General features: G+C 38.7%; 1 protein-coding gene across 1 annotated transcript; it reads left to right on the top strand.

Annotated features, from left to right (window-relative positions):
- Rad52 (RAD52 homolog, DNA repair protein) lies at positions 1-26,787 on the top strand. Its single transcript, XM_047551607.1, has 14 exons — positions 1-97; positions 6,044-6,303; positions 10,600-10,701; positions 12,130-12,231; positions 13,103-13,196; positions 13,345-13,412; positions 16,532-16,650; positions 17,163-17,166; positions 18,005-18,076; positions 23,072-23,268; positions 23,429-23,574; positions 24,894-24,977; positions 25,651-25,875; positions 26,340-26,787. The coding sequence occupies exons 3-14, from the start codon at positions 10,618-10,620 to the stop codon at positions 26,399-26,401; spliced, it is 1,257 nt and encodes a 418-aa protein (XP_047407563.1). The 5' UTR covers positions 1-97; positions 6,044-6,303; positions 10,600-10,617; the 3' UTR covers positions 26,402-26,787.
- Positions 26,788-27,472: the final 685 nt, after the last annotated feature.

Here is a 27,472-nt window from a genome sequence, read left to right as displayed (position 1 = left end):
CTTTCCCAGTCTCCTTTGCCGGCCCGTCCAACCTCCCTACTACTTGGTTATAGCCTAGACCAAGCTTCCTGCGTGCATCGCGCGCTGCCCGAGGCGCGTAAGTGGGGAGGTGGGGGCCAGCTTTCCCCGGGGTGGTTCTGCCTGGGGGATGTGGAGCGTGGGACCGCCCAGATTCGGATTGGAGCTCTTAGGGTAGCTGTTGACTTTGCCCTGTGAGTTTCCGCCTATAGATGCAAGTCCCTAGGCCTGTACTAATTCGTTAGTGCCGTCCGGAAAGGGTCGGGGATTAGGGCTTCACGACAGTTCGGTGAGGACGGTGAGGACTCTAGTTTCACACGCGCCAGGATCCCGGGGGTGGATCTTCTGGGGTTCCCGGCGCAGCTCGAGGCGCTCTGTAAATGCTGTTTGTTGATAGGAGTGTCGGTAGCTGAATGGAGTTGGAAGGAGTAGATGGAAGTTGGGAAGGAATGGTGGATTTAAAAGGAGCTTTTGACATTTAGTTTAGCAGTGTATTCAGCCTTTCTAGATCGTAGAAAAAACTTGAGGCACGATTCATATACATACCGCTGTGGTTTTTAGTATATGCACAAGGTTTGTGCGACCATCACCGTTATCTTACTACAGAACATTTTTGCCACCCAAAGAGAAACCGAGAAACCTATTAGCAGACGTACCTTAGATTACAGGCATGCATCCCTGTGTCTGGCTTGATTTTGCATCATCCGTCTACAATTCTTGTCTGTGAAATTACCAGCTCTTGATATACATGAGTGGAATCATACAAGATTTGTCTTTTTGTGTATGGTTTATTTCATGTAGCATATTTTCAACGCTATTCGTTCGTATTTTGCGTGTATCAGGACTTCATTCTTTTTTATGAACTAATAATCGTATGGATATGCCACATTTTGTTTCTCCCTTAGTTGATGGAGATTGATGGCTTCATTGACTTTTTAAGGACTTTTATTCCCTACAGAACTAGCAGTCTGAGGCACAAACATTTTAAAATTAAGTTCTCAGAAACCATCATTTCACTCTGGTTTGGGGTCAGGCCTTTCAGTGCCTACAGGTTTGTATCTTTTAGAGTGGTTTGTTTTTTAAAAGTCTCATATTCTCAGTTCAACACATATGCTACCATTAATAGTATAGAAAACAAGTGAAGATGTGTTTGTGTGCATGTCTTCTGAGGGTGGGAGAAACTGTCAGAAACTGCTGTTTTGTCATGTATGCTGAGACCTGTTAACCCAGGTATGTTATCTCATAGCTTATCTCACACTACCCACAGTTTATGGATGCAATATAAACTTCACAAAAGGTCTTTAACATCCAGTATAAACTGGGTGTAGTTAAGAGATGAGCATATGAAAAGCTGAAGAGTTTATCTAAAAATAACTAGTCAATCTTCATTATTCATGGATTCTGTATTTGTGGATTTACCTACTTCCTGAATTTTATTTGTAATCCTCCAAATTAGTACACTTGGTGCTTTCCTAAAGTATGTAGAGTTGTTAAAAATTTGAGGGCTGGGGATATGGCTCAGATGTAGAGTGCTTGCCTCACAAGCACAAAGTCCTGGGTTCAATCTCCAGTACCACAAAAAAAAAAAAAAAAAAAAAAAAAAAAAAAAAAAAATTGAGTTGCCCAATGCACATGTTCCCAGCTGAGATCAGACAAACAAGATGAAGCTTTCTTAATTGTCCTTTGGTATTATACTTAGTACCCTGTTTGTTGGATTTTTGTGCTTTTATTGCTGAAACTGGCCTGGAACTTGCGATCTGCTTGCCTCATTCTCCCTGAGATTACAGGCAAGCATCACTGTTTCTGCCTTGCCTTCACTTTTTTTTTTTTTTTTTTTTTGGTACCAGGAATTGAACGCAGGGGCATTTTACCACAGTTTCACATCCCCAGCCTTTTTTGTATTTGTTTAGAGACAGGGCCTTGCTAAGTTGCTGATGCTGTCTTTGAACTCAAATCCTGAGGTGCTGGGATTGCAGGCATGAGCTACCTTTCCCAGCTTGATTTCACATTTTTAAAATGATTTCCAAGCATAGTGCTGAAGTGCTATCTAGCATTCCTAAGTGCAGGAAGGCTGTGGTATGCTTTACTGGGAAAAGATAAGCTTCTTTCAGACAAGTTTATCAGGCCCGAGTTGTAGTGATGTTGACGTGAGTTCAGTATTAATGATGTATATTAAATAAGGTGTCTTTAAACAGAAACTCCCAGTTATTTTTGACCTGTATTTTTCCTTGGATAATTGGTTTAGTATTTACTGAGTTAGTGTTCACTGTGGCTATTTAGAACATAAGTACTGTGAATAATGAGAATTGACAGAATGACCAGTTTAATTATTGATGAACAGAAAATCTAGTACTGGTGGGGGCTGGGGAGATAGCTCAGTCAGTAGAGTGCTTGCCTTGCAAGCACAAGGCCCTGGGTTCGATCCCCAGCACCCCCCCCCAAAAAAAAAAAAAAAAAAAAAGAAAATCTAGTACTGGTATTTTTCAATTTCATAACTTTTAACATTGTTTTTCTACTCTAGTCATTTTTAATTCTATGTTGGTAGTTTTGGAGAGAGGCTGAAATAAAGCTAAAATGCTTTTCATTGTGTGGTATGGTGATTATGCTAAATGTTGGGAATTCAGTGATTAGTGTATGGACCCTCTGTTCTTAAATGGCTGAGTGTGTTAGTACAGCAAAGATGTAATTATAGTGTGGTATATGCTTTGAAGTATGCTAAAATGCTATGGAAACATAGGATTAATTCTGTTTAGAGTGTGCTGAGATGCATAAGGCTTCAAACAAGAAATGACCTTTGAGAACCTTTGAGATTTCTTTCTTTTAACTTAAAAAAATTTCTGTTCTTTTACTAATTTTTAGGTGTCACAAATATTACAGCACTATGAACATTAATTAAAATATAAGAAAGAAACTCAATATCCCATTAAGGTGTTCTTGATCTTCACAATCAGAATCCTATTCATCTCTGAGTCTCAATTTTACCTCCTGTAATACAGATCCAGAGTCTGTCTTCTATGTTTCATGTAGAAATGTTGTAATTAAGCCTTTATCATTTCATCTGTGGGTTGTTATAACCTACACTCCTAACTGATCTCTCCCTGGTTATTCACTGTTGGTTATTCACTGTTAACAAAGGGCTTTCTACGTTTTAAATATAATCTTGTCATTCTTACCTTAAAAATTTTCATTGCTCTCTCATGGCTGACAAAATAAAGTTTCAGTTTTTTTTTTTTTTTTTTCAGGGGGTGGGGGCAGGTACCAGGGATTAACTCAGGGGCACTCTACCACCGAGCCACATCCCCCGCCCCTGTTTTGTATTTTATTTAGAGACAGAATGGCACTGAGTCGCTTAGTGCCTTGCTTTTGCTGAGGCTGGCTTTGAACTTGTAATCCTCCTGCCTCAGCCTGAGCAGCTAGGATTACAGGTGTGTGTCACCATACCCAGATAAGTTTCAAGGTTTTTTATGGTGGCTCATATTACCCTTCATGATCATGCCTTCCTGTGTCTTTAATAAAGATAAGAAGAGAATATAAAAGAGGAAAATTTCTCTTTGTTAATGTGCCTCATTCCCTTTTAGTACTTCCTTCCTTTTTCCTCAATTAATTAGGAATGCTTTTAGGTTATAAGGAAATGGGCAAGAATAAAAACACATTTTTTGCCAGTCTTGTTTACTTTTTTTTTTTTTTTTTTTTTGGTGGGGGGATGCTGGGGAATAGACCCCAGTGTCCCATGCATGCTAGTTTTTTTACCTTTTTAATATCTTGAATTCATTCATTTCTTGATCACAGCTACTATCCTAGTCTGGGCTCTTTTCCTCCTACCACTTACAATTTTTGGGGGGGACATATTTTTATTTCTCTAGGGAAAATATCTATCAAAATTTTTGGGTCATATGGCAGATATAAGTATAAAAGAGTATCTTGAATTAATTAGAACAAATAAAAAATATTCATAAAAAATAAAGAGTATCTTGATGACCTGAGGCTTGTTGGTGTACAAAGGTATCTTAGGGCTTAAAGTAGTAATCACTAAAAGAAACACCTGATTATATCAAAAGTTAAAACTTTTGCTCACAGACAACTCTCAGAAAATGAATCGATAAACACAGACACCAATCTGAAAAAGGACTTATACCTGAGATATATAAAATAAAACAGGGGTTCAAGGCCTGTGAAGAATCTGCTGCTTGACCCTCTGGGTCTGTGACTCAGTTTTTGGAGTCCTCTTCCTTTTTCATGAAGGATAGTGTGTGTTAGCAGCCAAATGTCAGCAGTGATAGTTCCAGTTGCTTCACATCCTTGCCAGCTTTTCATGTTGTTAGTCTTTTTTATTTTTAGTCATTCTGATGGGTGTGAAGTGGGATATCATTTTAGTCATTCTGATTGGTATAGAGTGGGATGTGGTTTTAGTTTTAGTCCTTGAATATTAATGATGTCCAGCACTTTTTTCCTGTTATTTATATTTATATATCTTTGTGAAGTGCCTACCTAAATCTTTTGCTCATTTTGGAATTCTTTTTTTTTTTTAAACTGAGTTGTTGGAATTCTTTATATGTCTTTCTTATCCTGATACCAGTCCTTTATTAGTAGTTTTCTATTCATCTTCTTAGATAAACTGGTTTTACATTTTGATGTAGTCAATTCATTATTTTATTTCTTTTTTCTTTGGGTGCTGGGGATGAACTCAGGGCCTCATGCATACCCTGCAAGCACTCTACCACCAAACTATCCTGCAACCCACTTTTCTTTTATAGTTACTGCTTTTTGTTTTCTAAGAAATCTTGACTACTTTCAATTTGTGATTATATTCTTTTACATTTTCTTTTAAATCATAATTTTACTTTTTATGTTCGAGATATGAACCATCAGTAGGTTTTCCGAATATTGTGAGGTATCACACAACATTAAAATTTTTCTAGGGGCTGGGGTTGTGACTCAGCAGTAGAATGCTCACCTGGCATGTGTGAGGCACTGGGTTCAATCCTCAGCACCACATATAAATAAATAAAATAAAGGTATTGTGTCCACCTGCAACTAAAAAATATATTTAAAATTAACAAAATAAAATTTTCCTATATAGATGTTTAGTTATTCCAGCGACACTTATTGAAAACCCTATTATATTGCATTTTGAAAGTAAGATGACAGTATAAATGGTGGTTGATTTCTGGGCTCTCTTTTGTTATGTTGGTTAATCCTAGTGTCAGTACTATCTGAAATTGATACCCTGCTGCCCTGTTGACATGTCATCCATGTCTTTTTTTTTCCCCAGTGCTAGGGATTGAACTTGGGTCCTTGTACATGCTAGGCAAGCCCTCTACCACTGACCTGTATCCTTAGCATGTTTATTTCCTCATGATTAGAGTCATGATTAGATTGGTCGAGTTGTAAATTAGATTGATGTTCAAGTGATATGACCTTCTCAATGTATCCAGCAGAAAGCACATGATATGATTATTACTAGTCACATTAAGTTTAATTACTTAATTGAGGTGGTATCTGCCAGATTTCTCCATTGTAAAAGTGTCTTTTACCCCCCCCCCCCTTCACCTGCAAGTGCACGTAGTTTATTTGGAGATGACACCAGCATACTCTGGTAGAGGAAAGGAGAAGTAAGATAGGAACAGAAAGGCAGTCAGCAAAGGGTAAGCTATCAAGCCAGTTTCAACCAAACCCAGTTCCACTGAGGAACTCTGGAACCAACATAGAGGTCATGGCTAGGTGTCATCCTATAGAAAGGGTAAGAAATTTAGTGTATTTAAACACCAGCACTGTCAGTCATAGTTTGAGGGCTGCTGCCAAAGGGCATCAACTGTCAGGCACTTCTAAGTTGCCATGAACAGGGGCAAATATAGGCTGTGGATGCCAAGGAAAATTCTCAGGTAAAGAAATGCAGATGTTGGCATTTAGAAATGAGGCTGGAGTGGTAAGAGCTGAAAGGACAGTTTCAGTGTCTATAATGTCTGCTATGCTAACCCAGAACCTCAAGCTTGAGGCAAAAATTTATGTGCTCTTATTTTGTCAGGAAGCAGAGGTGGCGGGAAAGGAGAGTGAAGAGAGAAGCGAGTTTAAGTCAACTCAAGGGTGCGTTTCCAAGTTGGCCACCCCTTGGTAACAAGTACAACTGATTGCTTGACCTCTTAAAGCTGTCTCCCAGGAGGATGTATAAAATACTGCATCCAGGACAATACACCAAACGAATTTACCCCTCAGCTTCTGCATGTTATTGGAGAAAGATTTGCCTCATGTTACATTAACTCCCTGGAGCCTCCAAATTATGTGTAGGTGGGTATCAGGTGGGATCTCATGGGCTCCCTCAAAGGCAAGAAGGAAGCCAAAGGTGGGAAGTAAGAGGCATCCAGCAAGAGTAGGAAATAAGAGATTGCAGGATTGTGCCTGTGTACTGGTGGTTATTTGTCAGTCCAATAACACCTGGGGTGGACAACATGGCAACAGCCTCAGAATTGGCAAGGCCAAGAAGATTTAAGATGTTGCATAAAAAATGTCTGATGTATTTAGATTCCATTTTTATTTAACAAATATGTACCCATATGCATATATAATACCCAATCCCATGTAAAAGAAGACATCAGCTATCACTTGATGGTGGGATCCCTTGGAACTTGACTTTCTCCCATAGTCTTTGATAAGTGTTTAAAGTTTTTTACAGTAAAAATATTTTAAGTTTATAATGAGAAAATGGCTGTGGACAATTTTAAAAAGGAAGGTAAAACAAAATTTTTTTCAAGGTAAAAGAAATTAGATTAAAACAATAAGATACCATGTTTACCTTCTGGGTAGGGATAAGATTGTAGTTTCCTTCAACAAAAGGATGAATCTTTTAAGATATTGTTCAGAAAAATAGAAGTAACTGTCTTTTCAAATGTGAGAAACATAACTCTTGCCTTATAATAAAATTAGTTTCTAAACAGTTTAAAAATGCACTTTATAGAGCCTACATTGTGTATTTTTTCATTGATGTATGCATGCATTCATTCATTTGCTTAGACAACAGTTGTTATTTACCAGACACTTCTTGACCCCCTGATTTTAGCCAGGATCTGTGCTAGTCACTGGTAAAGAAGAATAAGATTCCCTATCTTCTTGGGACTTGTTTTAAAGTTAGGGACAATGGATTGTGAGACAGTACTCCCCAAATATTCAAATGCTTTCTTATATTTCCCAGCCTCCTCCGCAGTTGGGGCTTTGTGTGTGACAAGTTTTCTTCAGTGTACTGTGACCAGAAGAGATCCATGCCACTTCTGGACTGCGGCAGCTGTGATCTGTTTTGACTCTTCTAACTCTCTCTATCCCTTCAGTGATAATTGGAGGTCACATATGCTAGATGACACAGCAAAAAGATGGGTAGGACTCCAATGCTGCATCAGACCTGGCCTGACTGAGATAAATTTCATTGTGTGAAGCTGTCCTTCCTCCTCCTTTTTTGTGGTAAAATATACATAATATAAAATTTACCATTTTAAAACATTTTTATTTTTAAGTACACAATTCAGTGGCATTAAGTACATATACTAAGTTTACTCCTTTGTATTTTTTTTTTTGGGTGCTGGGGATCAAACCCAGGGCCTTGTGCTTACAAGGCAAGCACTCTACCAACTGAGCTATCTCCTCAGCCCCACTCCTTTGTTTTTAACTGATAACCTCAGGAGTGCTCATTTGAGACTTTGTGTTTATCATGTTGTTCAACGACTGTTTAGTATCCATAGATAATTACTTTTGTAAGCTATTATATGTTAGTGTAATAAACTTAGGAGGGTGTTACAATATTTTATTTTACAGATGAAATTGGGGCAGATAGAGGCTACATTATTCCCCAGTTTAAGTAGCTCACCTGATAGAGCTGGCTATTTAACATTTCTGACTTTAGACTTTGAAGCATGCTTTATAGCAGTGGTTGGCACCATATGGCCTATGGGCAAATCTGCCTTTTGTTTTTGTATATAAAATTTTATTGGGTTACAACATGCCCATTTACTTATGTATTATTTATGGCTGCTTTCACACTTAAAATGCCAGAGTTTAGTACCTGTGACAGATTATATTGCCTGAAAATATTGCCTGAAAATCTAAAATATTTACTCTGTGGCCCATTATAGAAAAAGTTGTGTTGATTTCTGCTTTATAGAATAGATATTTAAGGTTTTTTAAAGCCTTTTTAAAATATATACATATTTTAGTTGTAGATGAGCCTTTATTTTTATTTATGTATTTTCATGTGGTGCTGAGAATTGACCAGTGCCTCACATATGCTAGGAAAGTCCTCTACCACTGAGCTACAACCCCAGCCCTGATATTTAAAATATTTATTAAAATAATACATGCACATATGTGAACACTGAAATAGTACTAGAAGTTTTATTTTTAGACACCCCTGCTATACTATTCCCCACTCTAGTCCCATGCCTCTGAGACAGTCTGGCATTTATTATATTGACATTCTGAACAATATTATTATTCCCCTATTTCCTTTTTAGCATTTAAAAATTTTAATTTAAACATAATTATAGATACTTAGGAGATACAGTGTGATATTCAATGCATGTTTGCAATGTGAAATGGCAATATCAGAGTAGTTAGTGTATCCATTACCCCAGACCTCCCCTCTTTCTTGTTTTAAAAATCATAGACACTAATTATTGACTAACCTAGTTAATTATCATAGTTTTTAGGCCACTGTCTTAGTTTTTAGCGACTAAATTATAAATTATCGTTTTAAGCTGAAATAAGTTTTATGATTATTTAAATAATTGTGTGCATTTTCATCATAATGTATGCATGGAAAATGAACATGAAATTATCAATAGCTAGTATTTATTTAGTACTTACTATGTGCCAGGCACTATTCTAATGCACTTTCTTGCAGTATCACATTTACTTTTTATAATAGCTGTTGGATATGTAGGTACTACTATTATCTCAGTTTTGTAGATGAGGAAATATCTTTTAGAGAGATTGTGGGTCTTTCCTTGGTCAAGTGCCTACTGGTGTGATAGAGCCAGGTTTCCACACTAGAACCTGAACTCTTAAACGTTATATGTAATGCCAGGTGGAATAGTGTACTATCGACAATCATGAGTTAGTAGTTCTATTAGCAAATAATCTGAAGATTTAAAATATGTAAATTTGCCGAGGCTCAGCTTTGAAACAGTTTCATTTGAGACAGGTGTAGGACAGTTCGGTAGTGGGCCAATTAGTTGTGGACGATTTTTCTCTGAGGATAATTCTATTTTCTAATGGTCTTTATTAATTTGCCTAGTCTCAGTCTAGTGCATTGGCTTTTAAACTTGAACATGCAGCAGAATCACCTGGAAGTCTTCTTAAAGCCCACGTTATTTTCAGTAATTCCTGAAGCACAGCTTTTCTGAGCAGGTCTGGGGTGGGACCTGAGATTTGCATTTTCCCAAGTGCTGCTAGTTCAGGGTCCAAACTGGTTTGTTGCTGTTTCTATTTTTTCTGCATGTTAGGGATCTTACATATTGCTTCCCCTTGATATTTGTTTCCTTTCTTTTTCTTTCGAGATGGGGTCTTGCTGTGTTGCCCAGGCTGGTCTTGAACTTCTGGGCTCAATCAATCCTGCCTCAGCCTCCTAACTGGCTGGGACTACAGGCTTATACCTCTTGCCTGCTCTATTGTTTCCTTTCAAGTAGTCCATATAGTAGGTAGTTATAAGTTTTTTTCTTTTTAAACATTAAAATATTCCCCCCCAGCTTTATTGAAATGATTAACAAAATAATAAAGTATATAAGAGGATGATTTTTTTTTCTTTGTTTGAGATGGGGTCCTGTTGTGTTGCTCTAGGCTCAAGTGATCCACCTGCCTCAACCTCCTGAGTAGCTGGAACTGTAGGTGTGCACCACACACTCAGCTACAACATGATAATTTCATATATATTGTGAAGTGATTACAAATAATCAAGGTGGTTACCACATCTATCACCTAACATCATTACCTTTTTTAGGCAGTAGTAAATTTATTGTTTACTTTCCCTTAGAATTTGTGTTGTTTTATTTTCTCTCTCTCTCTCCTTCCTTCCCACTCTCCTTCCTCCCTCCCACTGGTACCAAGGATTAAACCAGGGGCACTTAACCACTGAACTACATCCCCAGCCCTTTTTATGTTTTGAGATGAGGTCACACTAAGTTGCTTAGGGCCATGCTGAATTGCTGAGACTGGTTTTGAATTCGGGATCCTCCTGTCTTACCTTTCACCGTGTGCCACCATAACTGCTGAGTTTTTCACTTGTAAATGTAATATATTCCTGTTGTAAAGAACACCTGTAATAGCATCACCAGAAGAGCAAAAATGTTAACAAAAAGGTAGAAGCAGACTCTAAAGGGTTTTCAGTGACTTGGCAAACCATAACTAACCACTGAGGAATCTTGTCTTTTATTGGAGCAGTGTTAGAAACACATAAATAAAGCAACTCAAGAGACTTTCGCACATGGGAGTTTGATCTCATTTTCAGTAAAGGTTCTTTCCTTTTAACTTTAGCATTCTTTGAGACCTATTTTCTTTTTCTTTTTTCTTTCTTTTTTTTTTTTTAACCTTTCATTTATATAGAAGCTAACCGGAATCAACATGTCTGGGACCGAGGAAGCAAACCGTGGAGGGCATGACAGCCATCGTCCTGCTGGTGGCAACTCTGTATTGTGCTTTGGACAGGTAACTGTGGTTTTTTTTCATCTGTGGAAAGATTGAGGTTAAGTGAGAAGAGTTATAATGAAAGAATATGTAGAGCATCATCATGCATGTGTAAGCTGTTACTGTAGTTGACCTTCTCCCCTTATTTTTCCTGGGGATTGAACCCAGGGCCTTGCCTATGCTAGGTAAGTGTTCTACCACTGAGCAACACACCTGTTTTCTCCTTTAGAAGGACTGCTCAGGGGTCTTTGCTTAACTGTGAGTGCATTTTGGCATTCTCGCATCAAAAAATATACACCTTAGATGTAAATTTATTCATTCATATGATAAGAGATTTTGTCATATTCATATGACATAAAATTTAAAATGAAGCAAAGACTGTATGTGGAAGGTCTCCCAACTTCCCCATTACTCCTGTCTGTGTGTCTCTATGTTTCTTTCTTGGAACATCCACAGTTACTGGGGTCACATTCTTATGCATGGAAAAGAGATTCTTTCTTTGTCTACCCAAACTATCTTTTTACTACAGTTTATTGGTAAATATTTATTTCATTTAAATAGGGCAAAGGTGCTGGGGATGTGGCTCAGTGGTAGAGTGCTTGCCTTGTATGCATCAAACCATGGGTATGATCCCCAGCACCAAAAATAAATAAATAAATAAAAATTAAAAAAAAAAAAAGAAAAAGGAACTGACAAAGGGACAAAACCCAAAACTACAAGTAGAACAGGCAAATGGAGGTACAATTTTCTATCCTGTTTCCCTTTTCCTTACTTCCTTGCCTGCTTAAACATATGCAGACTCTGAGGTGGGAAGTTTCATTTCTTGATTTAGCTAGAGAGGACTGAGGGTGTAGCTCAGTGGTAAAGCACTAGACTGGTCTGTGTGCAGCCCTGGGTTCCATTCCTAGTACTCAAACAAACCAAAACCCTAAACCCAAAAACGTAATTTAAGCTTGAGGAAGTTTAGTGAGGTTGGCTGTACCTAATAACTCATTAGTTCCAAAAATTTGGTACTGGGACTCTTGGGGTTCATAGGACCTTTTCAGAGTCTATGAGATCAAAATTAATTCCATAATAACATTAAGATATTGGTTGCCTTTTTCACATACCTTCTTTTATGAATGAACAGTGATGTTTCAAAACTGTATAATATAATGGTATCATTGCTCTGATAGCTAATGAAATGTGTGTCTTAAAAGTTTCTCAAAGTTAATTACTGATATTGATAGGTATAACCCATGTAAACAAAAACTCTGGGATCCTCAGTCCTTTTAAAAAATTTTAACTAATATGTAAAAATTGTACATATTTATGTGGTACCGTGTGATGTTTTGATTTACATGTACTTTGTGTGCTCAATACTTTTTAAGAGGAAAGGGTGCTGTGACAGACTCACTGATGTAAGGAATGGTAGAAATGTCAAATCTGATATCCCTTTCTGGATTGTAGTGCCAGTACACAGCAGAAGAGTACCAGGCCATCCAGAGTGCTCTGAGGCAGAGGTTGGGCCCGGAATACATAAGTAGCCGCATGGCTGGAGGAGGCCAGAAGGTAAGGGAGGCGCCATGCCTGGACAATCTTGCCAGCTCCCTCTCTGGGTCCTCATAGATTCAGAAAACTCTTATTCACTGTTAGTGGATATTTTCTAGTGCTTCTGGGTGGGTGGGTTCCAGCTTTCACTGTCATTGGAAGTGTTCCAAGCATTGCCTTGAGACTTATGTAACTGCCATGTTAGGATTTTTACTAAGTCTTTAAAAAATGTTCCCTTTATCATTTGCCTCTAATTTTTCTATTACTGCTACTACTACTACTGCTGCTGCTGCTGCTGCTACTACTAATTCTTCTTTTTCTCTTCTTCTTCCTCTTCCTCTTCTTTTTGTGGTGCTAAGATGAAACCCAGGGCCTCTTGCATACTAAGCAAGCACTCTACCACTGAGCTACACTCCCAGCCTCTAATTGTAACTGTCATGTATGTTTTTGGTCTTCCATAAAATATGTCAACCTGAGATTTGTACCTTTTAGAAAAATGTGGGTTTTGGAAACAGGTAAATGAATATCTTTCCCCTCTGAGGCTAGTAACTCCTCTCAGATGGACCATTATTTCTAAGTGACTTCTTATAGAAGAGCCTTTGAAATACATTCATTGAGAATTTCTCTAAAAAGTTTAGCCAAAAAAACACTTAAAAATAGATTAAGTAAATTTTTTCAAAATATTTTTTTTTTAGTTGTAGATGGACACAATACTTTTATTTTATTTATTTATTTTATGTGGTGCTGAGGATTGAACCCAGTGTCTCACATGTGCCAGGCAAGCACTCTACCACTGAGCCACAGCTGCAGCCCCAGATTAAGTAAATTTTTATTTATATTAAATATGCCAAGAAATTTTAACTAAGTTTTTTCTTAAAATTGCTTTTTCTAGGTGTGTTACATTGAAGGTCACAGGGTAATTAGTTTGGCCAATGAGATGTTTGGTTACAATGGCTGGGCACACTCCATCACACAGCAGAATGTGGGTGAGTATGCTTCCTGGCAGTGCTATCTGCTCCATTCCCCTTACTTTGGCACTGTAAGGATGTAAGGCAGGTGGATTTGGTTGCCAGCAGAAGGAACATGGGTGAGTCACAGGGATCCTCATCAACTGGTTCTCTTTCCCTCTCCTAGATTTTGTTGACCTCAACAATGGCAAATTCTACGTGGGAGTCTGTGCATTTGTGAGGGTGCAGTTGAAGGTGAGGGTGAAGGAGCAGACCTCCTTCCCTGGAGGATTGTAGGGTGGTTAGAGTGAGTAGGGAGGGGGGAATGTCTGGACTATCACACAGACACGTTGGAGAGCAGGCTAAGCGTTGTGGTTCAGCCATTGTTCCTGGGATGGTGGTGTTCAAACATTTTGACACATGTGTCCCCAGAAGAAATAAAAAAAAAAAAAAAAAAAAATATATATATATATATATATATATATATATATATATATATATCTTTTTAGTTATAGATGGACACACCACCTTTATTTTATTTATTTATTTTTACTGGTACTGAGGATTAAACTTGGTGCCTCACATGTGCTAGGCAAGCACTCTTCCACTGAGCCATAACTCCAAACTCCCCAGAATTTGAAAATTCACCCCCTCAAAAGAAAAGAAAAATTCTGTCCTGTCCTCTCTCACATTTTTAGGTTGACAACTTTTTCTTTCTTTTTTTTTTTTTTTTTTTTTTTGGTAGTACTGGGGATTGAACCCAGTGGATCTCTACCACTGAGCTACATCCCAACTGTTTTTTTTTTTTTTATTTTGAAATAGGGTCTCTGGTTGCTGAGGCTAGTTTGAACCTGCAGTCCTCCTGCCTCAGCCTCTCAAGGCTGAGATTACAGGTGTGTGCTACCATTCTCAGCTTAAGTTGACACTTTAAAGTTTTCACATATATAAGTAAGTTACAAAAGGCAGACTTATGGCATATTGTAAAATTTGACTTTTTAAAATAAAACTGTTACATCTTTTTTCTATTTTAATTGTATTTGTTTATTTTTTCAGTTCCCAGGATTCAACCCAGGTGCCTTCTACCACTGAGCTACATTCCCAGCCTTTTAAAAATTTTTTTGTTTTGAAACAGGGTCTCACTGAGACCTCAAGGCTGGCCTGGGAACTTGGGATCCTTTGGACTCCTGAGTCATGGGGACTATAGGCGTGCTCCACTGTACCCTGATCATGACTGGCTATTATATCTTTTTAAACACATAGTGGAATCTAAATACTGTAGGGGATTGAATGCCATCATTTATTTGAAAATATACATGAGCAAGCTATTCTTATTTCTTTTTTTCAGTGCTGGAGATAAAATCCAGGAATTCACACATGCTAGGCAAGTGCTCTATACTGAGCTACATCCCTAGTTCTTTTTATTTTTTATTATGAGATAGGGTCTCACTAAAACTTTCCATCAATCCTGCTGTCTCAGCCTCCCAAGTAGCTGGGATTACAAATGTGCACCACCATTCCCAGCATAAAGCAAGCTATTCTTTTTTTGTTTTAATTGTAGATGAATACAATACCTTTATTTTATTTATTTATTTTTTAATGTGGTGCTGAGAATGGAACCCAATGGCTCACATATGCTAGGCAAGTGCTTTACCACTGAGCCACAACCCCAACCCCCAAGCTATTCTTTAATCAGCAGAAATGTTACATTGTTCCTGCTTTATTTGAACTCATATTTTCAATGTTTCCCCATTGATTTTTATCCTAATATGTATTTATGATCAAAAGTTTAATGATAATTATATTATACTTCTCTGCCTCTGGGTGCTGTGGGTTTTGGTACACGTGTATATGTATAAAAAATATATATTTTTAAATTTCTAGTGACCTTGTGACTTTAAATATTAAAGATTTCTTCTGGATCAGGTTATTAGTTATTATTGACAATTCATCAGACAATGGTGTTTATGTTGAAAAGACAACGTAAGTATATCAAAATTCTAATAAAAAGACATAATAAAATTACATGGAAAATGTCTGTTTTAAAAAAATATTTTTTAGTTGTTGATGGACCTTTTATTTTATTTATATGTGGTACTGAGTATTGAACCCAGCATCTCACACATGCTAAGCAAGTATTCTACCACTGAGCCTAAACCCCAGCCCAAAAATGTCTATCTTTATTTTTTAATGTATATATATTTTTAGATGTTGATAAGCATTTTTATATTTTTCATTTATTTATATGTGGTGCTGAGAATAGAATCCAGTGCCTCACACATGCTAGGCAAGCCCTCTACCACTGAGCCAGAACCCCAGTCCCGAAAAGGTCTATCTTAACAAGATGGATGGATGGTGCTGTTTTCTTTTCAGTTAGTTTGTATAACCACAGTGGAATATTACTTTTTTTTTTTTTTTTTTCATAGTACTGGGTATTGAACCCAGGGCCTCAGACATGTTAGACAAACACATTTCCACTGAGGTACAGTCCAACTCTTATTTTGTTTTGAAAGAGTCTCACTAAGTTGCCTAGGGTGGCTAGATCACTGGGATTACAGGCATGTTCCACTGTGCCTGGCATTACTGATTTCTTCTTCTTTTTAAGAAAAAAATTTTTGTAGTTGTAGATGGACAGCATGCCTTTATTTTATTGTTTATTTTTTTATGTGGTACTAGGGATCGAGCCCAGTGCCTCACATATGCTAGTCAAGTGCTGTGCCCCTGAGCTTCAGTCCCAGTCCTATTACTGATTTCTTGAATGAGTGTTCATCATTACTTATATTCTGACCTCTCATTTTTATGAAAAGTACTTAAAAACCTTGTTCACACAAATAAGTAGGTGGGAATTGAAGGAAATTTATTATAGTGTCCCTCATTTCTTTGAGTGCTTCCTGATTTATTTTTAAAAAATCAGAGTGTCGTCATTAAGCGTTGTATTTCTCTATCAGCTAACAGTTGATGAAAGTTAAGAAATGGATACACCTGACATTAAAAAAAAAAAGATTTGCTATCAAATCAGAACTCATTACATTAAATATGAAATTTCAAATTATTCTTTCATATGGTACTCCAGAGTTTTTATACTTTAGGGTAATGAATCTTAGAAAGATTTGGGATGGGTTAGAAATATGCCTTCTTATGTAATAGACTTGGGAAGGGAGAATCATCTTGATGCCCTGACACTTTCAGGTACATGAGGTCTAGGAAATAGTTCTGGAAATTGATGTCTTACAATTGTGTGTGCCCTGTCCACTTCAGCCAGGCTTCTGGGTTCCATATACCCAGTTTGAACACTGCTTCTTGAAATAAAGAAACCTGGGCAGTAAGAGACAGGACTACAGCTTTTCATGTTAGAGTCAACTTCTTTTCCACCCTAGGATGGTTCATATCATGAAGATGTGGGTTATGGTGTTAGTGAGGGCCTCAAGTCAAAGGCATTGTCTTTAGAGAAGGCCAGAAAGGAGGCGGTGACAGATGGACTGAAGCGAGCACTCAGGTAAGGAGAAGGGGTTGGGGTCTAAACAAGCCTCATGTCAGCTCTTGTTTCAGAGCAGTTTCCTGGAAAAGTAACTCATTCACATGGGCAAAAAATCTAAATAACGTGAAAAGATAGGTCTTACTCCTACTCTTATACCTGCCTATCCTGTTTTCCTATTTTCATTTGTGTTTCCCTGGTTTTTATGCTGAGGTCTTCCATGTTGGAGAATAAATGGTAGAATACTATATTCTCTTTTCTGTGCTTGACTCCATAGGAACATGTCCTGGATATGCTACAACATGAATATTGTGCTAGTCAGCTTGCTGTTACTATAACAAACACTTGAGATAAATCAACTTATAGAGAGAAAAGTTTTGTTTTGGCTCACAGTTTGAGAGTTTTAATCCAGGATTGGTTGGCCTTGTCACTTTTGGGCCTATGGTGAGGCAATACATCATGGTAGGGATTAAATGGTGGAATAACCTGCTCACGTTATGGAGGAGAAATGCAAAAAGAGATAAGGAAGAGAGAAGTGTCCCATAATCCCCTTTGAAGACTCTTGTGGTTTGGATGTGAGGTGTCTCCCAAAAGCTCACATGTGAGACAATGCAGGATGGTTCACTGGAGAAATGATTGGGTTGTAAGAGTCTTAACCCAATCAGTGAATTATTTTGTGATGGGATTAATTAAAGTGGTAGGGTGTGGCTGGAGGAGGTAGGAATTGGGGCGTGGCTATGGTGTATGTATTTTGTATCTGGAGAGTGGAGACTCTGCTTCCTGATCACTGTGATGTAAGCTGTTTCCCTCTGTCATGCTTTTCTGCTATGATGTTCAGCCTTACCTCGAGCCCAGAGGAATGGAGCTGGCCTTCTATGGAGTAAGACCTTTGAAACTGTGAGCCCTCAAATAAACTTTTCCTCCTCTATAATTGTACTGGTCAGATATTTTAAGTCACAGCAGCAAAAAAACTGACTAAAACAAGGACAAATCTTCAATGACCTTAAACCTCCTATTAGGCCCCAATTTGTAAAGTTTCTATCACCTCCTAATACCACCTCTCCAGGAATCAAGCCTTTTAATACATGGTTTTATGAGTGGTTCTTAGTCTTTTCATATTCACTGTCTCTCTTCAAGGGATTTGTGTGTTATACTCACTGTTGTATTCTCAGAACCTAATCCAGGATGGTAATGTGACAGATGTTCAGTAACAATTTTTGAGTATATGTTAGAGTCCATTTCTTCTGATACAGTCCATTTCTTCTGTATACAGTTGTAACTCTTTTTTTTTTTTTTTTTTTCAGTTGTAACTCTTGTTCTTTGAAATACACATTTAACAATTCTGTTTTGCGTTTTCCCCTCTTACCTTTAGGAGTTTGGAAATGCACTTGGAAATTGTATTCTGGACAAAGACTATCTGAGGTCATTAAATAAGCTTCCACGCCAGGTATGTTAGAATGGCTGAATGGAAGTGGGTATAGTAAGATATTATAGCAAATTCTCTTGGGTTGTGGGTTGAGTATTTGGGGGATGGAGGGAGAAGGGAGGATTTAGCAATTTACATGGTCTTGAATGTTTATTTCAGATATTGAATGTTAGTGCTTGCAGGAATCAGTCACTTCGTTTTATAGATGAAGGAATTGAGGCCAAGAGAATTTCCATTACCTGCCTCACATAAAGAGAACGGTGGTTGGGAATGGTCTGTGAGTCCTCAGAATGAGCACAGAGTTCTTTGCTGCCCACTGTCACTTCCCAGACAAGCTCAGCCTTCTTTCTTTCCCATAGCTCTGGTGTGTTTAAGGTGCAGATCTCCATTCTTTCTCTAAGTACCTGTCATGTGGTGTGAGCATCTGCCTTAGGAGCAGGGGGATCTTGTGGAGCATCCTGGAGTCACTCAAGATCCTGGATGAGTTTGCCTCTGGGGTGTTCCTCCTACCTGGTGGAGAGTTGCTGCTTTCTCTGTGGCCTTCTCTGCCCCATGGTACTTGCCATGCTGCTACCAGGATAACCTTCCCCACCTTTTTATCCTGGAGCCCCTAGTAGAGGTTAGTTGGCATCTGTCAAAACTCTATAAAATCTATTTTAAAAATCATTTTTAAACAATATTAGATGCACATTGCTAATATTTTGTTAAGAGTTTTTGTATTGGTGTTTACAAAAGATATTAGTCTGTAGTTTACTTTTTTTTTTTTTTGTGGTGCTGGGGATCGAACCCAGGGCCTTGTGCTTGCAAGGCAAGCACTCTACCAACTGAGCTATCTCCCCAGCCCTGTAGTTTCCTTTTTTATTGTGGCAGAAAGCACACAAAATTTACCATCTTAACCATTTTTGTATATGTTTATGTAGTATTAAGTATATTCACATTGTTGTGAAACTGATCTCTGGAGTTTTTCATCTTGAAAAACAGAAATTCAGTTCCTATGAAACATTTCCCCAGGGGCATTCAACCACTGAACTATATCTCCAGCCCTTTTTAAAATTCTTAAAATTTTGAGTCAGAGTCTTGCTAAGTTGCTTAGAGCCTTCCTTCCTAAGCTGCTGAGGTTGGCTTTGAACTTGTGATCCTCCTGCCTCTGCCTCCTGAGCTGCTGGGATTACAGGCATGTGCCACTGCACCAGGCTACCACTCTACCACTCTAAGTTTGACTACTATGGTACTTCACATAAGAGAAGTCATACAGTTTTTGTCTTTTTGGACTGGCTTATTTCATTTAGTATTAATCCTCACTGTTTATCTGTGTGATAGCATTAGTCAGAATTTCCTTCCTTTTCAAAGCTGAATGATATTCTATTTTATGTATAATCCATGTTTCGTTTGTCCATCCATCTGTGGATGGGCATTTGGGCTACTTCTGTTTCTTGGCCATTGTGAATAATATTGCTGTGACCATAGCTGTGTAAAAGCCCTTGGCAACCCTGCTTTCAGTTTTTTTTTGACACATACTCAAGTGGCATTGCTGGATTCTATGGAAGTTTTATTTTAAATTTTTTGAGGAACTGTCATACAGATTTCTATAGCACTTGGACAGTTTTACAGTCCTATTAACAGTACATAAGAGTTCTGATTTCTCCATATCCTTGGTATGTTCTTCTTTTTTAATAGTAGAAATCCTTTTTTTTTTTTTTTTTTGGTACCAAGGATTGACCCAGGGGCACTCAACCACTGAGCCACTTCCCCAGCCCTATTTTGTATTTTATTTAGAGACAGGGTCTCACTGAGTTGCTTAGTGCCTTTCTTTTTGCTGGAGCTGGCTTTGAACTCTCGATCCTTCTGTCTCAACCTCCCAAACTGCTGGGATCACAGGCGTGCGCCACTGCTCCTGGCTAATAGTAGCAATCCTAATGGGCATGAAGTAATATTTTTTTGTGGTTTTGCTTTGCATATCCCTGATAATTAGTGATGTTAAATATGCTTTCATAAACTTCTTAGCCGTTTGTATATCATGTTAGGTACTATTTAGGTTCTTTGCCATTTAAATTATATATATATATATATATATATATATATATATATATATGTTATATATATACTTGTAAAATATATATGTAATGTATATGCATACATTTATTGATTAAAAAACTTTTTTGGCAATACAGGGAATCAGCCCAGGGTGCTCTCCATGGAGCTACATTCCCAGACCTTTTTATTTTTTGGGATAGGATCTTGCTAAGCTACCCCAGTTGCCATTCTCCTACCTCTGCCTCCAGATTATATGTAGACTGCACCACGGTGACTGGTGACCTGTGATGAGTTTCCTGTTTCTTTGATTGGGTTTTGCTTCCTTGCTTGTATGTCTTGTGATCTTTTACTAAGATCTGAGTATTTGAAAAACCAAGCACCTTTCCAGTGTTTACATACTGGCTCTGGGGGGTGGAAGACCAGACGTTCACCACTTGTCCTGGCCAGGGGTTCTGGGATTTTTCAGACCTTTTCTATCTCCTGCTCCTCCTGATGTCTGCCTGTAGCTCTAAAATGCTGTGGTGCCCACCTGTTTTCAGTCCCTTCCAAATTCTGCTGCCATTAGTCTGCAGGGCTCTGGGTAACAGGGTAGAAAACAATGCCTCAGGCAGCTCACAGATGAGCCAGAATACTGGGTGTGTGGTCCACTCTTTGTTTTCCATCCTGACGGAAGCTCCCTGGTGTGGGAGGTGTTCTCCCAGTTGTGCTCCTCTGCACAGGGTAGGATAGTGGCTGGACAAGTGGGCATCACACTGCAAATTTTCTTACCCCTATTGCTGGAATGGTGTCGCACTTTTATTGACCTAGGCAGTGTGGCTTCTCCACTGGCTCCAGAGCTGTCACTAAGATATTCTGGTTCACATATTTTGGGTTTATCTATGGGAGAAAGAGGGCTCCTACTCTGTCATCTTGTTGATATCACTTACATTTCTCATTTTTTCTTTTACAACGTAATGAATTTATATTTAGTATAATAATTCTCACCATGGGGATGTTACTCAGTTAATACAAAGGTTTTTTTTTTTTTTTTTTAACATTAAATGTTTTCTCCATTTCAATATTGATACATTGAATACATTTTTTCCAAACTTTTTTTTCCCCTAAAGATAACGTTCCAATTTTGGCTATATATAAAATATGACTTGAATATTCCCTTTTTGGAGCTGTGGATGCTGAGTCTGAGTACACATGACACCGCCTTCCGGGAAGCAGCCATTACAGGAAGCTGTTTTTTTTTTTTTTTAAATGAATTTAAAATGAGGTGCAACATACAGACAAACTGAACAAGTCATAATAGCACAGTTTGATGAATTTTCCTAAATGAACAGTTTTTACCTCCCGGGAGAGAGAAAAAGAACTGTACCAGCTTTCCAGAAGCCATCTGTACACACCCCTGTCACTACTTAACTTTCATCTTTTTTAGTAATAACCACTGTCTTGTCTTCTGTGTTATGACTTTGTGCCTTTATATTTTTCCTGTTTTTGAATTTTATCTAAGTGGAATTTTCTTTAAGTAATCGATTGAAGTGTTAAAAGGTACATACAGACATGGAGACAAGTGCACATAACATCAGTGTTCAGCTTGATGGATTTTAAAACCACATAACAGCCTCTGGATCAAGATACCTTACCAGTATCAGAGAAGTCTCATTTGTATTCCTTGCAGTCACTACCAAGGAAAGCCACTTATTTGTTTTTTGGCAGTGTTAGGGATGAACCCAGGGCCTCACAGATGCTAGACAAGCTTTCTGCCACTGAGCTACATCCCCAGCCTGTCATGGAGAACCACTTTTAACAATAGATTTGATTTGATTGTTAGGTGCTTTCTGTAATCATATTGTCAGAATTCTTGTATCTGGCTTTCCTGCATTCTGTCTGTGATATTCATTCATGGTGCATGCAACATTTTCATTGCTGTATCCAAACTATAATTTTCATTTTCAGGTTATCATTATTAAAATGTAGTAGTTTTAATCTCTTGTATTCAAATAATTATTCATCAGCATCAATTTTATGAATAGAAAGATACATTCTCACTAGGCGTGGTGATGTATGTCTGTAATCCCAGAAACTCAAGAGGCTGAAGCAGGAGGATTGGAAGTTCTAGGCCAGCCTTAGCAACTTAACAAGGTCCTGTCTCAAAAATAAAAATAAAAAATACAAAGGGCCAAGGATGTGGCTCAGTGGTTAAGCGTACCTCAATCCCTGATACCAAAAAAAGATATGTTCTCCCTAGTAAAAATGTTTTAGTTGTACCACATCACACCTTCATCTTCTTCAGTGACAAGTGTCGTGTTTGTAGGAGCACTGCTGTCAGGGAGGACTGAGAAGGTACAGGTCTCCCCAAAGACCACCAATCATCTTTTCTATGAAAAAGGGATAAGGGGACAGCATAAGACAGGTCAACCTGCCAAGGAAGAATTCAAATTAGGTTATACAGACTGTATAAGTCAAAACAAAGATGGGTTCTTTTTTATAAAAAGTTTATTAATATAGAAAGTTATAGATAAAAAGTAAAATTGTTTTACTCTTCCTCATGTGGTTGTAAAGATGCCCTGTGGTAGAGCACTTGCCTAGCATGTGTGAGGCACTGGGTTCGATTCTCAGCACCGCATATAAATAAGTGAATAAAATAAAGGTCTATCAACATCTAAAAAAAAAAAAAAAAAAAAAAAAAAAGATGCCCAGCACAGTGAGTGGCACATGCCTGTGGTCCCAGCTACTCATGAGGCTGAGGTAGAGGGATTGCTCGAGCCCAGCAGTTTGAGTCCAGATTAGGCAGCAGCAAGACCCTGTTTGAAAACAAAATGTCTTGGAGGTTGTGGATCCTTTTTCTCAGCCTTTCAGGACCTAGGAAGAATGATGGATAGGGGATTGGCAAAAGTCATTTTCTGAGAATCTTAGTCTATAAGGAAGGGAAGAGAAAGGAAAGGGGTAAGTAATTTGAGGAAATTTTTTTTCCCTCCTCTCTTCCTTTATTAGTTGCCTCTTGAAGTGGATTTAACTAAAGCAAAAAGACAAGATTTTGAACCATCCGTGGAACAGGCAAGATATAACAGCTGTCGACTCAGCATGGCTCTGGGACCTCCAAAACCACAGGAGGTGACCTCTCCTTGCAGACCAAGCCACCTGGATGATCCCCACATTGTACTGCAGGGGGACAAGGCCAGCAGCTCCCGGTAGGGGCCCAGAGTCCCTCCCTTTCCTCCTCTGCCCCCTCTGTGGCTTAGGTTGCTGCCATTTCTGCTTTCGGAAGCAGCAAGTTGGTTGTATGTCTCCTCAGGACCTGTGTCTGTTGTTGTTAACTCAGGAACTTACCTTCTTGCTCTTCCGATGCAGAAGCCCGACACCCTGCACTGTGGAGAGTGATGCCACGTACCAGCGGAAGCTCCGGCAGCAGCAACTGCAGCGCCAGTTCCGGGAGCAGATGGAGAAGCAGCCGCGCGCTCAGATGCCTGCTCCAGCGGTTGAGAGGAAGAGTGAGGGTGTGTGAGGGATGGGACCAGGGACATGGGGTGTACTCTGAAGGAGGAAGTGGGGACAGGATGAACTAATTCTGTAAAGGCCAGTGACAGTGTGGCTAGCTCTAGGCCAGACCCCATGAAGGCTTCTCTCAGGTAACACAGGATAGATGAGTCCAAAAATTAAGATGGTGAAATCTGCTATGCACTTTGAGATTTCTGAAGACAATGGTGTGATTTTTTTTTTTTTTGGATGGGGGGAAGTAAATGGGCTATGGCATAATCTGGAATTCAGAATTTCAGGGCAAGAACTTTTTTTGGCTTCAGATACTTTGTCTCTGCATTAGAAAGTCATTTTTTTTTTTTTCTTCCCTAAATGGCTTTGAATATAAGGCAAATTGGGTTTGTAGATAATGGGAGCTTTTGACAGATTATCTAGCAATGAACTTCAGTTTATTTCAGAGTTCAGATTCAGTAGGAGTAGATTTTTTGCAGGTGAGAGCAGGGGGTGGCCCAGAGAGTGGAAGCAAAGGAAGGGAATGTCCCAGACCAATTTTTTGCCCATTTTCCCCACAAATGATGAGGATTCAGAGGATGTATTTTGTGTTTTGGTCATTTTCTCCCTCTCAGCTTTTTATACACTGAGACTCGTATAAAAATAGAAAAATACTGTCCTTGGCATATCCTGAATAATGAGTTATTCCAGAGGCTTAGCTTTTGACCATTGCAGGAGCTGTCCAGGTGGGCTGTGCTGGAAGCAGACTGCCAGGGCTTTCCCCAGCCTTATTAGTCAATAAGAACCATCGCTTCAGGCTTCAGCCTGGATGGCTTCTAATAACCCTTCTATTTTTTTATTCAGTAAGCAACATATGTATATGTATAAATATATATAAAATATATAATTTATAATATATAATTTATAATTATATAATATGTAATATTTATATATTATATATTTTAGTTGTAGTGGACACTATACTTTGATTTTTATTTTATGTGTTGCTGAGAATCGAACCCAGTGCTTCACATGAGCTAGTAAAGCACTCTACCACTGAGCTATATGCCCAGCATACTCCTGTTTTTTTCTATTAAAGAATAAACTAATTTTTGCTTGTCCTTCTTAGGTGAGAAGGACTGAACAGTAGAGATCTGGAGGGAGGACTTGAACTCAGGAAGTTGAGTTCCCTTCCCAGTTGAGCTCCCTTCCCAGCTGAGCCTCTGTACTCTCAGTCAGTTTTGCATTTCTGAGATGGCTCCCTCTAATCAGAGGGCAGTTGACCTGATCTCTTAATTCCACTTAATCTTCTATGCCTGACTTGTTTTCTCTCCTGTGTGAACTCTAGCAGCACTTCCTGCCCCTCCTGTGACGCATAGCACCCCTATAACTGCTGACCCAGAGCCACTCAAGGAGGAAGTCGTCCTTGCAGGTAAATGACTTAAGAATGGATCAGTAAGTACCCATGGAATCCTTGTAAGTTACTGGGCTGTATACTTTTGGTAGTCACAGAATGCATCTTTTTAAAAGAAGCATAGGGCTGGGGAGATAGCTCAGCTGGTAGAGTGCTTGCCTCACAAGCACAAGGCCCGGAGTTCGATCTCCAGTACCGCAAAAAAAAAAAAAAAAAAAAAAAAAGAAACATAAAAAGTCCTCATTTTTGGCTGGGTTTCGTGGTACATGCTTGTAATCCCAGGGACTTGGGAGGCTGAGGCAGGGGGATCACAAGTTGGAGACCAGGCTTAGCAATTTAGTGAGGCCCTCAGTAACTTAATGATATCCTATTTTAAATTTTTTAAAAAAGGGCTGGGATTGGCTCAGTTGGTAAAGTGCCCCTGGGTTCAATCCCCAGTACCCAAAAAAAAAAAAAAAAGAAAAATGGAAAGAGGACTTCAGGTACACTAAGGAGGCTCTGACTGATATGCTTAGCTCTTCTGTTGTCTCAACAAAGGGAAGCTTTAGTGTACTTTTAAGGACAGAGAAGAGAAAGATTGTGAATTCCATTATTGGGTATTCAAGACTTGGAATTTCTTGTGACCATTTTTCCCAGTGCTTTCTGTGAGAAGACTCTTAACTGACAATTTGCTTTTCTGTGATCTCTGTAGAGAACCTTGAAGATAACCTTGAAATGTGGGATCTGACTCCAGATTTAGAGGACATTGTGAAGCCTTTATCTAGACCAGAACCACCCCAGACCTCTGCTATCCCAATCCTGAACAACCAGGTAGTGACCCAGGACAGGATGCCACACAGTCTTCTTCACCAGAAGACACAGGAAAAATCTGGACTCTGGCACCCACAGGCTTACAGCATGAACCAGCATGTAACAGGTAGCAGTGAGATGTGTTTAGGTACAAACTTAAAGGGAGATCCTGGGCTTAATTTGAATTCTAAAGGAAGGATGCTATTTCATTTTAAGAAATCAGATAGAATCATTCCAAGGCAATAAATAAGCAGTGCAAGTGAGTAGAAAACAATGGGTTTAAGAGCCAGAACATTTTCTTGGGCTCCTGACTTCAGATGCTACCCTTTTTTTTTTTAATCCTAAGATAGAAGTAGGAAGCTTAGACATGACTGCATTTAGAGCTTCCCTTCTAAAAGTAGGTCTGTCAGGCACATGATGCTGCTTGGTCTAGGGGTTAGCAAAGGGATCTGCCCCCCTCACAGTAGTTTTCATTCTTGGGATCTTAGTCTGAACTAGGATCATTAACTAATGTAATCTATAAATTATTAGCTATCTAGTCCTTAATTTTAAAACTTGGCAGCTGTGTTTAAGCCATTCTGTCTTCCACAGGAGACTGTGAATCTCATAGGAAGAGCCAGGACATGAAGAAAAGGAAATTGGATCCATCTTAAAATGAGACTCGGGACCTAAAGAACTTGGAAAACAGCTTTTTGGTCTTGAAATTATTCATCATTCCTGGGGAATGAACTTGATTTCCAAGGATTACCTTGATTCATTTTGAACTTTATCAGAGGACTTGACAGTTAAGTCTATTGCAGAGAAAGCTGAGCACTTTAAAAAAGCTTGTCACACACTGCAATGGGGAGGCCAAGGACAGATGAAATACCTTTCTTTGGCTCTTCAGGATTTTTATTTACTCCTAAGCTATTTAATGTTAATAAAGTAGACATTTTAGGACTTGCCCATGGCTACCTGCCTTCAACATGTAGAGGCCATCCTTAGTCCTAAGTGTCAGCTTCAGTGGTTGTTGCATTAAATTATTGAGTGGTTTTTTTCCCCCTGGGGCATCTTATTTTTAATGTTATCTTTGTACTGTGTATCCTGAGAACAAGGCTAGAGTGGTGCGGTTTACTATTTTCTCTCAATCCAGGCTGCAGTCCTATCTAATACAGTACCTCCCCTCCTTCCAAGACTCCCAATGGATGTCTGGAACCACGGATAATACCAAACCTTGTAATTTAATACCTGTCCCACCTTGAACACCTGTGGCCATAACTTAAATGTGGTTTGTGTGCAACAACAGAATTGGCACAACTCTTTTCTTCTTTATAACTTCAAAGATAGAAGATTGATATACTGTAGATCTTAGCAACTGTAGCATACATTTTTTTTTTTTTTTCTTTCACCTTCTCTATGGAAGCACGTTTAGGCTTCTCTACAGCATATCCAGATTGCCAGCATCACTCTTAACACTTCATGGACATTAAGGGTTATTTGAACTGCGATTCAAGCACAGCAATAATGCCAAAGTTGATCTGATAACTTGAGAAGACAGAGTGACTGATGGGTAGATAATGCATATAGCATGGATACACTGGATAAAGATATGATTCATGTCCTGGGTGGGAAAGCCTAAGATTTCATCACATTATTTAGAATGACAGTCAATTTACAACTTAGGAATTGTTTGTATCTGCCTGAAATCTTGGAAAGCAAAACTGTGGGTAAGAGGGGGTGTACTA

Source organism: Sciurus carolinensis, chromosome 4 (assembly GCF_902686445.1).
Source record: "Sciurus carolinensis chromosome 4, mSciCar1.2, whole genome shotgun sequence".
Lineage (NCBI taxonomy): Eukaryota > Metazoa > Chordata > Mammalia > Rodentia > Sciuridae > Sciurus > Sciurus carolinensis.
The sequence above is the reverse complement of the archived record's forward strand: the minus strand, read 5'-3'. Positions and strand labels throughout refer to the sequence as shown.